This window comes from Colletotrichum paranaense, assembly GCF_030867605.1.
Source record: "Colletotrichum paranaense strain IMI 384185 chromosome Unknown Scaffold_15.1, whole genome shotgun sequence".
In the NCBI taxonomy this organism is placed as follows: Eukaryota; Fungi; Ascomycota; class Sordariomycetes; order Glomerellales; family Glomerellaceae; genus Colletotrichum; species Colletotrichum paranaense.
This window is the reverse complement of record NW_026848973.1, coordinates 577,181-592,180: the sequence shown is the minus strand read 5'-3', so window position 1 is coordinate 592,180 and position 15,000 is coordinate 577,181. Positions and strand designations below refer to the sequence as shown.

Genomic DNA, 15,000 nt, shown 5'->3' with positions numbered 1-15,000 from the left:
CAGCCCAAGAACGCGAATCAAAGCTTCCAGCACCACAAGTCAGCGACATAGGTCTAACGGGCAGGCTCAATCCACTATATTTTGGGTTGACGGGTGGGGGAGGGGCACCACTACAGAGGTGCCTACGCGATTGGTGGACAGCTTACCAGGGGCCCACCCAGATACCTAGGTACTGTGCTTTTTGTCAGGAACAAGCTCTCGCTGTGCCTCAGGCGCAGGTGCACCACATCGCAGTTCTTCCCAGGGTACCTTACCGGTAGGTGCTGCTGAGTAGGTGCCTGTGGAAGCTCCCCATCGTAGCTCTTCGGTACGTACCGAGCACGCCTCGTGACGTAGCGGACTTCCGCGACAACTCATTCGAAGAGCAGCTAAGCTTCCTCTAAACCTCAACAGACCGCGACGCCACCCCAAGGAGCTCGTCGAACCCGATCCGAAGCTCAGGGTAGCTCCGTTCCTTGCCTCGGATCCCTCCATTGCAGCCTTTCTCTACGCCAGGCCGAGCCATTGCCTCATCATCCCCGCCCAGGCCCGCCGACTTTCTGGTACTCCATCGACCAAACGACAATGCCAATGCGAGCCTCCAGTTGACGGTACATCCAGCACAATGACGGACGCTTCCGATCCCGATCGCGATGGTCCCACCGCTGCCCAGAAAGGCAAAGAGCCTGAGACGGCCGAGACTGTGACTGCGCCGGAGAAATTGGCCGCGACCGAGTCCGAGAAAGAATTGAAGAAGGACGGTGATGGCACGGACAACAAGGAGGAGGAAGAGGAGGACGAGGAAGACGATGATGAGGACGACGAGGACGATGAAGATGACGAAGAAGACGACGACGACGACGATGACGATGACGACGATGAAGACGATGACGAGGAGCCCCGGCTGAAGTATGCCAGGCTCACTCAACACCTGGGGCCCATTTACCGCAATGGTGATGCCACCAGCGCGTTCCTCGTCGCGGGTGATAAGATGGTAAGACTGCCTGTCGAGTGCATTTATATGCGGCAACTGACCATGACTAGATCATAGGAACGCATAACGGCAACATCCATGTCATCCAACTGCCCATGTTCCAATCTCTCCGTGTGTATCATGCCCATTCCGCTTCCATCACCAGCATCTCCATCTCCCCAAACCCACCCCCCTTGCCGACAGCAAGGTCAGAAGCAGTGCAAAGACTTGCTCAAGAAGCTGCTGAGAGCGTCGCAAAACAACGACCGCCTTCTCGTCAGTCGGGCAGTTCCCCTGCCGCCGCCTCGAGAAGGCCTAAGGATCCTTCTCCCGTCTCCAACACACCCTCTAATAACGTCCACATCGCTACATCGTCCATGGACGGCAACGTCTGCGTCTTTTCTCTCGTAGATACAAAGGATGTTCAGTTGCGGAACTTTGCGCGTCCTGTGCAAGCCGTCTCACTCTCCCCCGATTACAAGAATGACCGGACATACCTTTCGGGTGGTCTCGCTGGGCAACTTATCCTAACGACCGGAGGCCAGCCGGGCCGTAGCACCTCGACGACCGTCGGAACGGCGGCTGCCACCGCTTCTGGCTGGCTTGGTAGCATGGGCTTGGGTACCAACACAGGCAAGGACACGATCCTGCACTCTGGCGAAGGCACAATCAATAATATCAAGTGGTCACTGTCCGGAAAGTACGTAGTCTGGCTGAACGAGCATGGCGTGAAGATTATGCGGTCAAAGTTGCATCTGGAGAGTGCCGACGCGGACGACGCCTGGAAACGCATTGGCCACGTAGATCGTCCTCAAACAGATGAGTGGGAGACCATGGCAAGCGTCTGGAAAGGACGCGTCGAATGGATCGACGAGCAAGCTGTCGAGACCGAAGACGGGGAGGCCGGACGCAAAGACGTTGGCTCAACACAGGCACCCGAAAGCTCAACGCAACAAGGAACCTCAAGTACCAAGAAGATCGAGAGGCTACTGGTTGGCTGGGGAGGCACAATCTGGATCATCCACGTCCACCCCGGCAGTGTTGGTACTGGTAAGCGAGCTGGTGAAAAGTCGATTGGACGTGCCGAAATCGCCAAACAGTGAGTATACCCTCCCGGCACGTTGGAGCGATCTGTAGCTGATATCCGCGCAGCCTTCGTATGGATTGCATCATTTCTGGAATTTCGTTATATACCCAAAATCTTCTCCTTGTACTAGCATATGTATTACCGGACGACGACGAAGACGATGATGATGAGAAGGCCAGCAAGGGTCACAAATCGAAACTATCAACAACGTCAGCGAGTAGCGAGCCATCTGGCGGAATACGACGCCGACAGAACAATTTACCACCGGAACTCCGATTAATCGACCTGAGCTCGCAAGCCGAAGTCGATAAAGATGGCCTTAGTGTAAGCAGATATGAGAGGCTGTCATCGGGCGACTACCATCTCGGCGTTCTCCCTGCACAGAACGCAGCCTCGGCGGTGGCTTCATCCAAGGGAGCCCTGGAAGCAATCACTGGATTTGGCTCAGATATGTGGAATGCCGCCATCAATCCTAGGACACTATTTAGCTCTGGTGCAAGTATCAGGAGTGGACACAGCGGAGACGGTGTCTCTAGCACGCAGCTCCCGAGCTCAGTTAGTGGCGCCCGGAGATCAGGAACTCCTACAGTCCATCCCAACCTCATCAAGCCAGGAGTAAAGATCTTCATCCACAGCCCATTCGATTTCATTCTCGGAACGAAGAGAGACCTTGGCGACCACTTGGGCTGGCTGCTGGAGCACCAAGACTATCAGAAAGCATGGGAATTGCTTGACGAGCACCCCGAGATCATGGCTGCACCTCCAGAGAACCTTCATGAGCTCGTTCCAACAACGCCAGACAGAAAGCAAAGCAGCCAAGAGGACTTTGACGATGCCTCATCCGTCATGGGGTCTACGGGGCTAGCAAGACAGCCTAATTCCTCGGCGCAGAGGGAGAAGAGACGCATCGGCGAGCTTTGGATTCGGGAGCTGATTGAGGCAGGTAGCTGGGCTGAAGCCGGTAAAGTGTGTAGCAGAGTCCTTGGCTCTCCCGACAGATGGGAAAAATGGGTCTGGACATTTGCTGGCGCCGACAAGTTCGACGAGATCACGGACTACATTCCTTCTGAGCCGATGTACCCGCCGATCCCAGGCACAATCTACGAAGTCGTCTTGAATCACTACATTCAGGCAGACAAGCTGAGATTCAGAGAACTGCTAGACCGCTGGCCGACGGATCTCTTTGACATCAAGACCGTCACCACAGCCTTGGATAACCAGCTCAAGTACCGCGATGTACGAGAGGACAGCGTCGAGGGGGGTGAGAAGGGTCGCGACTGGAAGATTGTGATGGAGTCATTGGCACGCTTACACGAGGCAAATGGACGCTTCAGGGAATCGCTCAAATGCCACATCAAGCTACAAGATGCGGACTCTGCGTTCCGCTTGATCCGCGACAACCATCTCGCCGAAGCAGTGACTGACGACATTCCCGGCTTCATCGGATTGCGAGTGCCGAACAAAAAGCTCGGAACCATGGGGCCAGACGAGCTTGAAGCCGCTACCTCGGAGGCCATCACTCTCCTCGTTGACGAAGCACAGCATGGTCTTGTCAAGCCTTCTGTGGTTGTATCGCAGCTCGAGGAGAAGGAACTCAACCTATATCTCTTCTTCTACCTGCGCGGTTTGTACAAGGGCGAGGGAATAGAGGAGCATTCCGGGGAGACTCGCGACAGGCTGCTGATGGACAGCCAATCCCAAGTTAACGAATTTGCGGACATGGCTGTTCAACTGTTCGCCAAGTACGATCGGGACCTTTTGATGAGCTTTTTAAAGTCCTCGACCTCCTACAAATTCGAGAAGGTGAGTAGAATCTATATCTACAATATTTATGGCGATGCTCTGGCATTCCTGAGACCTAGTTTGCAAACTAACGACCGCAGGCTGTCCAAGAGTGTGAAAAGTACAGGTACGACGACGAGTTGGTACATTTGTACTCCAAAACAGGCGAGATGAAACGAGCGCTCTATCTCATCATTGATCGACTGAAGGATGTCAAGAAGGCAATCGATTTTGCGAAGCAACAAGACGACCCTGATCTCTGGGATGATTTGTTGAACTACAGCATGGACAAGCCAAGCTTCATCCGCGGCCTTCTCGAAGAAGTCGGAACGGCCATCAATCCCATCAAGCTCGTGAGGCGCATTCCTGAAGGACTCGAAATCGAAGGCTTGCGAGAGGGCTTAAAACACATCATGAAGGAACACGAGATTCAATACAGTATCAGCTCGGGTGTTGCGCGGGTACTCCGAAGTGAGGTCGCCGCCGCACAAAATGACCTGCGAAGTGGGCAGCGGAAGGGAATCAAGTTTGAAGTCGTCGTTCAATCAACGGATCATGTCGACGTCAAGGTCAGAGACGTCGTGCATCCGCCGGTCAGTGCGGAGGAAGTGGAAGAGAGCTTCTTCAAAGCACCAAAGGCGGTGGAACAGCCCGGCCACACGCATCAGCCGCCGAAGCCTGGCCACTGCGCTCAGTGCCACGAGTCCTTCACAGAGTACGAGATGGAAACCTTGGTTGGATTTGCTTGCGGGCACGTCTTCCATCAGTCACATCTCATGGAAATGCTTTACCCCGGCAAGAGACAAGAGGCCGACTTTGGGCTGGCTAGCGAGGAGTCGATCCGAAGCGGGTATCGCGTTGGCTCAAAGGTTACGCATGCGCGCTTGCTCAAGGACCGAGTGCGGGAGGGTTGTCCTGTCTGTACCCACGGGACGGAAGTACCAGTATAAGGGAGGTTTCGATATCCAGTGACGAAATGCATACGGCGGCACAGCCATCTTTTGATTTTCGGCCTTGCTCATTCTGTACTATATACTATTCGCGTGATTCGCCCACGTGCATTTTATAATTTAATGCCCATCCTGTCCTCTATTGTGCTCATCCTCAATTCCACGTAGCATTAAATCCGGTCTCGCGCTTCTTCTACTAGCTTATCAATTGTCGGGAATTCTAATGGATGGTAGATCGTGAAGATAATCTGGATGCGAATAGCAACAAGAATGTTCACATGGTTGGTCACTACGTTGCGTCGATTGGCGCACTCCAAGAAGCACGGGCCGGGCGGCAGGTCACCTCACTCTCCCCCAAACCCCCCCACACGGTACCAGGTACCCCACGCCCACGTTTCCCCCTGGGTGGTGCGAACGACATGTCACTCCTTCAACCTCGGCCTGGAGGTATGTCGCCGTCCACCTCTCCACATCCTTTCCCCAACTCATGCATTCCGCGACGTATGCAAAGGGGAAACGATATGGCGTTTTGGGATACCTACCGGAGCCGGGCTCAAGGGAGGCTGAGCTGTGAGTGTTCACCCTGTACCGTCTTTTGCTACGCTTGACCCCCCCCCCCCGGGACAATGCCAATTGGGAGTTATGCTGATCTAGTTGTCATGCCGCAGATGGGAGCTGAACCGAACGCAATCTCCTTTCCTGCGCCTCCCGCCAGAGATACGCAACAAGATCTACCGTCTCCTCCTATCCAACATGGGCATCCACGTCCTCCACGACCCTAAAACGGGATCCTTCCACTGCCTCACGCTCCGACCCGGCGCGAACCCCTGGACCTCCGTCCCCGCGACTACTTCATCCCCCACGAGGCAGATAGTGGAACCAGAAAGAGGAGATACCACCACCAAGACCAGCACCAAGAAGAAGAGGTCTTCACGACAGCAGGCCGCAGTCCTGGGACGGGGGCTGACACTGCTGGTGCTGGTCTGTAGACAGCTCTACCACGAGACGGAGCTGATTCCATACCGCGAGAACGCGTGGAGTTGGGCTACGCCGGGGTTGATGGAGCGGTATCTGCTTACGGAGCGGCGGATGGGGTTCGCGCAGAGGAGGGTGCTGAGAGAGGTTTGCGTTCGAGGGATTGCGGGGTTTGGGAATTGTAGTCGGAGGGTTAGGGGGGTTTTGGGCGGGTTGGAGGTTGTTTGGTTTTGGGAGGGGGCTGGGAACGCGGGACAGGGGAAGGGTGGGCTTGGGGGGTGGGTTTGTGAGGTTGTTGAGAGGGGGAGGGTTGAGGTTGGTGTTGGGAAGCCTAATTGAGGGATCTTAAGGGATCTTGAGGGTGACCATTGAGGTTTGTGGTAGGCAGAGGGTCTGGCTATAGAGGAGGGCAATGTACTCTATGGCATCTACGAGACATGAGGCTATGAGGCTGATGATACTGGGCGTGTGGGAAGACATGTGATGATATAGTCTGTAGAATATGGCGGTACTCCTATCGAAACAAGATATTACTTGGCTACTGGGACAGCATTCAACCATCTTCACGCCTCCTGAACCCGTCGACGAGCAACGATAATTGCCGTCTACAATTACCACGAGGCCTGACTTTGTCCATCTTGACACTCGCTAGCTAAAGTACATACAGAAGAGAGTAAATCTCAGCCTCGCAGTGGAGTCGGACGCAACTAGAACAAACAAGAACCTTCCGGGCCAAGTGGCCACTTTCGGAGCCGAGGGCCGGTGGTGCACCGAAGTTTTCGGGGCTCTCGGCCCCATGGACCCACATCGGGCCTACCACAGTTGAACAACACACCAAAGTCAGCACAGCACAAGGGAACCCATCGCCGCAGAAACGACAGAGTTTTCACATGGAGGGAAAGTGGAAGGAGCCAGATTCTGGTGGGTGGTTCTAGCTTGTTTTGGGGGCTTGAATGAAGGACGGAAGAGGGGCTTCTTTGGTGTGTTTGGCGCCCTTTGAGGGGATTTTTGGTGGTGTTGTGATGCCGCGATGGGAGATGAGGATAGGTACGAAAAGCAGGAGCCTGTAGATCTTGATCCATTTGATCTATAGACTGTCTAATGGTGACGACATTGATTGCGATTCTAGCCGCCGTGGTCTTGCCAGCGCGGGGGCGCTATTCCAGTGTTTGGTTCTATGTGATGGGGATAGCAGCAGCTTCAATGGTCGTCAACAAAAGGGCTTCTTTGGTGGTTTTCCGAGCCTCAGCACTGCTTATGGAATGCCGCAATGGCTTCGTAATAGTATAGAGGGTGCTGTAGTTCGGCGATGCTGATCTATGGATGAGCAGATAGATGGATTGCTCCGTTCGCAGAATTGATGCTCTGGAATCGTGATAATCTGGTCTGCGAGTCTAGTCTCAGTGTCGCGATGGCTCCGGTGTTTTTCGATTACGCTAACGTCTTGCGATATTCATCAATGGACGTCGTGATCTATAAAGCAGAATGCTTTGTCAGTAGGATTGAGGCTTTGGAATGGTGATATCCTTGCTTCTGAGTCCAACCTTCATGCCGCGAACCTCGTTACGAAGCGCGTCGTCTCTGTCGGCCTCAAAACACCATAACGAGAGTCTCTTGGGCGGTACACCATACGGACTGCTGGAGCGAACTACAGTCGTCTTGCGCGAACACTGCTGAATGACGGTGATGTCGCTTACGAATATTATGTGCAATTCCAGTAGCGCGGCACATCGTGGCGGCGGTGTGACAGCTTCACCTCTCATTTTGTGGGAAACACCAAAATAAGGCTCAAAATGGCATCGCGAACGGTCCTGGCCGGCGACAATAGTATCACACATCATGGGATTAAACACCTCACTAGCAAGGCAAAGTCACATTAAAGAATGCAGTCAAACAATGAGGAATCAAGAGAGAATTTTGTGACGAGGTAGTCTCAATTTTCTGTAATGAGGCCTTTGACACAAATGCTACTTGTATGCATTCGGACCCTGTATGCCTATGAAGAACCTGAAACCCGTGATCCTTGATGAAGTTCCAATTCCTTAGCTCAATGGCTCAAACCAATTCCCTAGTCCATCCATTTCCTTCAGGCCATTCCAAGTGAGGAACTGCCAACGAGTGCATAGCTAGACTTGACTTCCTTAGAGGAAGTACATGATGATTGCACCAGCGATGGCGCAGAAGACCATGATCTCGGTCTGAGAGGCCTCAGACGAGGCAGTGGGAGTGACGACAGTCTGGGTGCCAGTGCCAGTCATGCTGACAGTGCTGGAAGTTCCCTTGATCTCGGAGGAGGTGCTGGTCTTCTGAGCAGAAGAGCTCGAAGCAGACTCCAAGATGGAGGTGGTGGTGCCAGCGGTCTCAGTGGGCTCAGAGACGCTGAGAGTGTGGGTGACCTCAATCGGGTCACAGACCTGGATGGTGGTCATCGAGCACATGGACGAAGTAACCACTGGAAAACCCAACGTGTTAGAACATTGTGATCCCAAAGAATAAATGGAATTCAGACTTACCAGTGAACAGGTTCGACTCGATGACGGTAGCGTGACCCAGACCGGGATCCTCAATGAAGGTGGTGAGCTCGTACGAGCCAGTCTCTGAATGTGTGTGAGCCTTGATACTGCGCTGCGCGAATGCTCGAGAAAGGGAAACTTACCAGAGGCGCCATCATGCTGAACCATGGCGGTCATCGTAGGGCCAGTGCCCAGGTAGAAGGTGTAACCCTTGGCGATGGAAGAGGCGCGCATCTTGACGGTTGATTGGGTGGAGGGAGTATGTGGTATGGATAGTGTGTATGGGATACAAGGTGCAAAAGTGCGGTTGCTTGTGGGCAAAAGTGTGTGACGGATCTGCGAAGTTGAAGAGTGGGTGAGAGGGAGGGGAAGTTTAGGAGAGGGAGGGGAGAGAGAAGATCTTTTTGTAGAGGGCAGCAGGAGGGCAAAGGCGACGGGATCACTCAGGGCTGGGTGGGTGGTTGAACCACCCTTTTCGATACCTTAGGCCGTGTCAACAACGAGGCTGTTGAGGAGGAAGTTCGTGATAGTTGGAGGTACGTACGTACCTCTGGATCAACTGGTGATTGGCCGATTGGGGTGGTTTTGCGGGTTGAACATCTGATTTTGAAGGCGAGAGCTATGAACGGGGATTAAAAAGAGAAAAAGGTGCTCCGGAATTTTCTCATTGGTCGATCTAATGACTTAAATCACAGATTTATTATGAAAAGAGCGGGTTTGAGTGAGACTGGAGGCGGGTAGATCACAGATGAGGCGAGAGCTGGGGGATACAGAAGTTCATAAACAAGGCGAGAGCCAGGGCACGCAGAATTTCACCAAAGAAGCGAGAGCCAGCGGGTGGAAATCTAAAAAGGCGAGAGCAGACGCGGCCCAGAACACATACCCATGAACTTGGTGATAAGAGTGAGATACTATTTGGAGAGGAGGGTACAATGATATGGCAAGATAGTTTACAAATAAGGCGAGAGCCAGTTGATCACAGGTCATCTCAAAGGACGAGAGCAGACGATCTGAGCCACATGCCTTTGAAGTTGGTGATCTGCATATGTTGCTTAATAGATTGGCGAAGTTGATCACAGAAAAAGCGAGAGCAGACGAGTGAGAGCCAGACTTCTTGGTTATGAAGATGTTGATGAAGATACTCAAGAAGAGGGAATAATGGCTCACGAACAAAGATGCGGCTGGCTGTTTGAGTTCAGATTCAGAGGGTGAGAAAGCATAAGGTGTGAACTGCATGGACATCAAAATTAGCGTGTAGATGGCGTACTTGAATGAGGCAAGATATGTGACAGGCAAATCACATATTAAGCCAGAGAAAGGAGGCCAGAGGGAAATTCTTCACAAAGAGCGAGAGCAGGCAAGTTGAGCTCCATGGTAAGAGATTTGCCCATAAGGATAGGTTGCTTGGGTGGTTTATGAAGCGGGAATAACAGCTGACAATGAGGCGAGAGCAAAGGACTTTGGGAGGTAAAGGCTTCCTTAAAATGAGACTGGGTAGACTCGCGCTCGTATTTTTAGTATGGGCACAGCAGCTCACAGAACAGGCGGGAACTCAGGAGAGCAGAGATAGACTTGAATTGGCGAGAGCAGATCACACTTGTCCAAATTCTCATGAGGGGTTCATTTGCTTCGGTTGATTGGGCAAGGCAGATCATGAAAAGGGCTGGAGCTGGAACTCGGGTGATGTAGAAATGATATATGAAAGCAGAAGAAAATGATGAGAGCAGGCGGAAAGAGCGGGAGCAGACAATTATGGGATAGATGAACTACTTCTCTTTGTGAAAAAAGAAAAAAAGGAGAGAGCAGAAAATAGCAGTGGCTGGTCTTGGTGTGAGAGCATTCGGTGATGGACTATCTAGATTGCTGATCTGAGTTCATTTCAATGGAGGCAAAAGGTGAAGAAAAGGATGGGCATTTCAGGCTGCCTGGGCCTGTCTTTTAGCTGTCATCCACTAGGGATGGAAGCGCTCGTCTGATGACTATTTTCTTCTATTGACTGACGTGGTGTTTGGACAAATTTCAGATAGAGGCTTGTTTGGACGAAATTGCTTCATTGGATGCTCATTCGAATATTATTTACATGAGAAAGAGCCATGAAATGAGACGAAATAGAGAAAATAAGGCTGATGACAGTTAAGCAAATATATAGTGTTCAAAGGTGTTTGGGTGCAGAAATGTGATGGAGAAAAACAAGACTGGGGTGAAGTCTGTTCAGACATAAGGCAAGTATAGTAAACCGAATCATAAAGACAGCCTAATGGCAATGTGCAATGCTTTCAAGAGACCGTTGTCCAGCTACTCGCTGGGCGGGGACTGAAATCAATAAACAAGTCAAAAAGCTGACCTTTAGTGCCGACAACTCGACTTCAGTGCAGGAAAGTCCAGAAGAGCACAGGAACATCTGGAAAGACATGGGATTATTTTGCAGTCCTTGTAGGCTTGGCCAGGCGATATTGTTGTAATAGATCGATGATAGGGGGCATCTCTGTTTTTCAATCAAGCCAACTCCGCGCTTGATCGTTTGTTTTACTACCACTATGGAGTGGGATGCCGGATTGACAACTTACAAGTAGAGAACATTTGATGGCATTATCCCGGCGGCTATAACATGAATATTTGGAACTTTGTCAGATTTGAATGAACGAGGTGGCAATATGTGAGAAAGTGAAAGTAGCCCTTCGCAGAGCGGCGTGTGGTTTCGGTACCACTGTGGTCGGCAAGCTGGTCAACAAGGCTGAAGATGTGAGGCTGAGGATTGACTGCGTCTCGTCAGAGCCCCTAGCTACAAGTAAAAACATGCACAGTCGTTAAAATATGTCCTGATATTGTCACTGTTCTTTTCTGTCTTGACAGAAAGGCTAAGCAGAATGGCAAATGGATAGACAGAACTTTTGAATCAATTAAACATCAGATTTAGATGTGCGTAGATAAACACCACACTCTTCTACGAGTGAAGCATAGATTCGTTGGGAGTCACACTTTTAAGCCTGACGGAGTATGAACATGAGACGAAATAATTATGCTTCCCCAAATTTCCCGCAAAGATATTTGACAATTCGTCGTCGAGTGAGGGCTCTCTAGATTGATTGCGTCCTTCGCTATGACGCTCAGCATCACGCGCCGACCCTAAATGACCCCTATATGAGCAATTTCAAGAGCATGAGGAAAGCAGGACGGCCGTACGCCTACGACGACGTTCTCGGAGACGAGGAAAGCGAAGGCAGTGCGTGAGATCTACTGAGGCGTTCAGCGAACTTGGATGAGAGACTGATGGAGGGAATATAGGCTGATGCTAGATGAAGTTGGAACGTCTCTCTTGGTGGATTGCAATCTCGCAATGAGATTATTGTAAGTGGAAAATGAAGATGGTTTCTTAAAGGTGAAGGACGAAGGTAACACTAGTAGTTTGGGACATATCAGTACTTCGACAGTAAGAATAAGTTAATCCCATTGGCGATGTAGATATTCGTAAACCAAAAGTCGTGCGACGAATGAAGAAACACAAGGTATCGCAGTGAAGTCACTCAGAATGCAGATGAAGAAAGCCTGAAAGTAAAGATATAATTGAGGAAGGGGTATCATTCATCATTAAATCATCATCTACCACTAAGTCCTCAAACCATCAAACCACACATTACACTCTTTCCTACCCTCACCCCAAGATCCCAGCAACAACAGCCATAACACCAACATAAACTCCAGAAGCCAATACCCCCTCCGTAGCAGCTACCTTCGCAGGACGATCCGCCCCAAGACTACTAAACAACCCCGCCTGCACCACACCAGCAGCAACGCCAACAGCAACAAGCAACACAACAGCCATACGCCCCACGAACCCCGGAATCACTGCAAACGCGAGAATCGGCAGCAAGAACGCTGCGGCAAAAGCGATGGCGAGGGTGGGCAGGTACCCCGTCAGAGCTGAGATGAGCAGGCGACGGATACGCTCCGCCCTATCTGCGCTTTGACTTTCTGGAGTCAGCAGGGAGGAAAGGGAGGGCAGTTTTGCGTTGCGCGGTTGAGGGGTGCGGAGGTCGTCGCTCGAGAAGCTGGAGCTTGAGGCGGATGATGATGAAGAGGGTGGGCGGGCGAGGGAGACGAGGTCGTCTGCGGGATCGAGGAAGCGTGTTTCGATTTCGACTATGGGATTGTGGTTTGCGAGGTAGGCGCGGTAGAAGTCTACGTCTTGGGGGTCTGGGTTGGGTAGGTGCTGTGTCTCTTTGAAGGATGAGAGGACGTGGTCTATGGCCGTGTTAGAGGGAGGGAAAATTGTGGGATTAACATGAGGGGTGACTTACTGTATTGACTGAGTTTATAGCCAACTTTGCCTAGAATATCCGTCTTGTGCCACTGTAGCTCGCCCGCGGTGAGGGAGTCCTGCCTCCTCGATGCTGGCAGGAAGCAGTTCTGCATCCGCCGCGTCTGCGTGTCGGCCGTGTCGAGGCGGTGGAGCTGCTCCTCCAGCTCGGCAAGCTCGTCCTGCAGGTGAAGCAGCAGGCGGTGGTTGAGAGCCTCGAAGCGCCGGTAGATAGGCTTGATGCTTGACCTCTCCGTGTCGTCGCCGGCGCATAGCTTGGAAGCGATCAGCTCGTACCCCGTGAGCGGGAGCTTCTCTGCCCTGGGTAGGTGCTTTGGGTGGCCGTGATGCGTGCCGGGGAGACGGGGCTGGAGAGCGTTGGGTGGAAGGTGAGGCAGATTTGCGGTCCCGCGCGGCATCTCGGGGGTGCCGTAGTGGCGGTAGTCGCGCTGCCGTTGGCCGTGTCCGTGACCGGGGGGCATGGGGACCTCGAACTTGCCGGGCATGGAGGGAGAGTCTCCGTAGATGCTGTGATCTGGGCTGCTGCTCCTGTCGGTCTCTTGGTCGCCGGCGCCCATCTCGGAGAAGACATCGCTCTGGAAGCTGCTTGAGGCAGTCGAGGTTGTGCTCCGCGTCGAGGGCGACTGGTAGCTTGCGGCGGCGGGGTCGGGCATCCTCCAGTAGGACGACTGCTCGACGGAGCGCTGGATGGCTTCAGGGGTTATGTTGGGTGAGTCTGGTTCGAGGTAGCTCAAGACGTTTGATGAGGAGAGCTGCTGTTGGGTCTTTGGTGAGCGGCTTTGGCGACGAGTTTTGAGGTATGACTTGTCGTGGGCTCGCGACTTTTCACTTCCTCTGCGCCTGGGCCACGATGCTTGAGTGATGGTTGAGCCGCTGCCACTGGAGCTGCCGGAGCCGTGAGTTCTCTCAGTGAGAGCTGTGAAGCTGGTGAGGGTAGACTCTGTAGGTGATGCTGGGCGGACTGGTGATTCCTGGTCCTGTTCTTTCTCGGCAGGGATCACCGTCTCATCTGAGGAAGATTCTTGATCCGCGGTAGTGATGAGTTGATCGGAGACAGATCGCGTGGGCTCCATGCCAAAGATGCGACGTCGCGTCTGCGAGTCTGGGTTGGGGGCGGGCATTGACGAGTGCCTCCGGACAGTTGCGCTCCTGGGGCGCGATCGCGGGAGTCCAACTGGCGTTGACGTGTTGTCGGCCGGCATGTGATGGTCTGGATAATCTCTAGGCACAACGGTCTTATCGCTGGTGGCCTGAGCAAACGGCGACGAGGGGGCCGGCGCCGGGACGGCGTCGACGACGCGCATGAGCTCGTCGACCGGGTCCGAGGCTAGCCACCCTTGATCTGTGGTGTGGCAGTCGTCCATGGTGGTGACAGGGACATCGGCCACCGAAGGAGGGTGATAAGCCGTGGACATTCTGGTGTATTGAGTGTACGGCCTAATCAAGTGATGGACGTCGGGATCAGGAGTTGGGCGAATCTCTCCCTTGAGTTAAGCTTAACGGGACGCCGAACCGAAGTTAGGGTGTCCCTCGCGGTTGAGTAGCTGGATCGCTCGAGTAGGTATAGCAATTTACGGATATTCGAACTGACACGAGCTGGAATGTGGCCCGTTGTATGGCGAAGGATGTCTCAGATTAGTAGATCTAGGGCTACTGCGAGTCGCACACGAGGTCGCGGTAGCTTAATACACATTACTAGAAGGTCGCATTGGTTGACAGTGAAGATGAGAAGCGCACAAGGGAGTGCCGGGCTCCAGCAGACGACGAAAATAAAGGAGAGTTGAGGAATGTGTGTGCCCTCAAACGCTTGCTCAGAAGTTTGGGAGGGACGGGATCGGGTTGGGGAACTCCTGGGACGTTCAGTTCAGATTCTGGGGAACGGCTTCAGGATGACAGCGGCAGAGACTGCGGTAGCATCGCGGTGAGGGTAGCGGGCATCGAGTTTGTGTGAGTGGCGACTGGCATCTGAAGGATCATTTCCCTAAGAGCAGAATGGGAGGGAGAGAGAGCAGTTGGTGGGATGGAAATTTCATCGTTGGAGCGACTGCTTCAGCTTCTCGATAGGGGGCAAGGGAGAATGGGAGGCAAGGAAAGGAAATGCAAGAAAACGTGGAAAAGCAGCGCCGTGTGATCGGGTGAAGAGTGTGTCAGCCGTTGACGGATTTGTTTCAGATGACCAGGAATACTGGACCAGCGAGCTCCAACTTCTGTGTGTGTGACGGACGGGCACTGGCGTTGGGCTGAGCTGAAAGATGGATGTGGTGGCATGTGGTGGCATTCGGGTGGTGGGCTTGACGTTGTGGTACTCCGTATTGACTGAACCTTGTTGCAGTTGAGATGCGATTGAATCGAGATATGTCAAAGGCAGAATAACTTGGAGCAACTTGCACGTAGAAAACACCCTGGTAATGTTGAAGTACCAA

At 52.8% G+C, this 15,000-nt stretch overlaps 6 protein-coding genes across 6 annotated transcripts; 2 read left to right on the top strand and 4 right to left on the bottom strand.

The window, feature by feature from the left end:
* Nucleotides 1–604: 604 nt before the first annotated feature.
* CPAR01_14398 (WD domain-containing protein) lies at nucleotides 605–4,771 on the top strand (the record flags this gene model as incomplete). The annotated part of the gene is made up of 4 exons (XM_060498649.1): nucleotides 605–973; nucleotides 1,024–2,051; nucleotides 2,105–3,842; nucleotides 3,923–4,771. 4 exons carry the CDS (start codon nucleotides 605–607, stop codon nucleotides 4,769–4,771), a joined length of 3,984 nt encoding a protein of 1,327 aa, XP_060342710.1.
* Nucleotides 4,772–5,258: 487 nt separating this feature from the next.
* Nucleotides 5,259–6,085, top strand: CPAR01_14397 (uncharacterized protein; the record flags this gene model as incomplete). The annotated part of the gene is made up of 3 exons (XM_060498648.1): nucleotides 5,259–5,341; nucleotides 5,440–5,614; nucleotides 5,714–6,085. 3 exons carry the CDS (start codon nucleotides 5,259–5,261, stop codon nucleotides 6,083–6,085), a joined length of 630 nt encoding a protein of 209 aa, XP_060342709.1.
* Nucleotides 6,086–7,239: 1,154 nt separating this feature from the next.
* CPAR01_14396 (uncharacterized protein) lies at nucleotides 7,240–7,584 on the bottom strand (the record flags this gene model as incomplete). The annotated part of the gene is made up of 1 exon (XM_060498647.1): nucleotides 7,240–7,584. One exon carries the CDS (start codon nucleotides 7,582–7,584, stop codon nucleotides 7,240–7,242), a length of 345 nt encoding a protein of 114 aa, XP_060342708.1.
* Nucleotides 7,585–7,887: 303 nt separating this feature from the next.
* On the bottom strand, nucleotides 7,888–8,493 carry CPAR01_14395 (uncharacterized protein; the record flags this gene model as incomplete). Its single annotated transcript, XM_060498646.1, has 3 exons — nucleotides 7,888–8,198; nucleotides 8,260–8,343; nucleotides 8,403–8,493. The coding sequence occupies 3 exons, from the start codon at nucleotides 8,491–8,493 to the stop codon at nucleotides 7,888–7,890; spliced, it is 486 nt and encodes a 161-aa protein (XP_060342707.1).
* A 543-nt stretch (nucleotides 8,494–9,036) lies between these two features.
* CPAR01_14394 (uncharacterized protein) lies at nucleotides 9,037–9,501 on the bottom strand (the record flags this gene model as incomplete). The annotated part of the gene is made up of 1 exon (XM_060498645.1): nucleotides 9,037–9,501. One exon carries the CDS (start codon nucleotides 9,499–9,501, stop codon nucleotides 9,037–9,039), a length of 465 nt encoding a protein of 154 aa, XP_060342706.1.
* A 2,410-nt stretch (nucleotides 9,502–11,911) lies between these two features.
* CPAR01_14393 (uncharacterized protein) lies at nucleotides 11,912–13,992 on the bottom strand (the record flags this gene model as incomplete). The annotated part of the gene is made up of 2 exons (XM_060498644.1): nucleotides 11,912–12,501; nucleotides 12,558–13,992. 2 exons carry the CDS (start codon nucleotides 13,990–13,992, stop codon nucleotides 11,912–11,914), a joined length of 2,025 nt encoding a protein of 674 aa, XP_060342705.1.
* Between the last annotated feature and the right edge of the window lie 1,008 nt (nucleotides 13,993–15,000).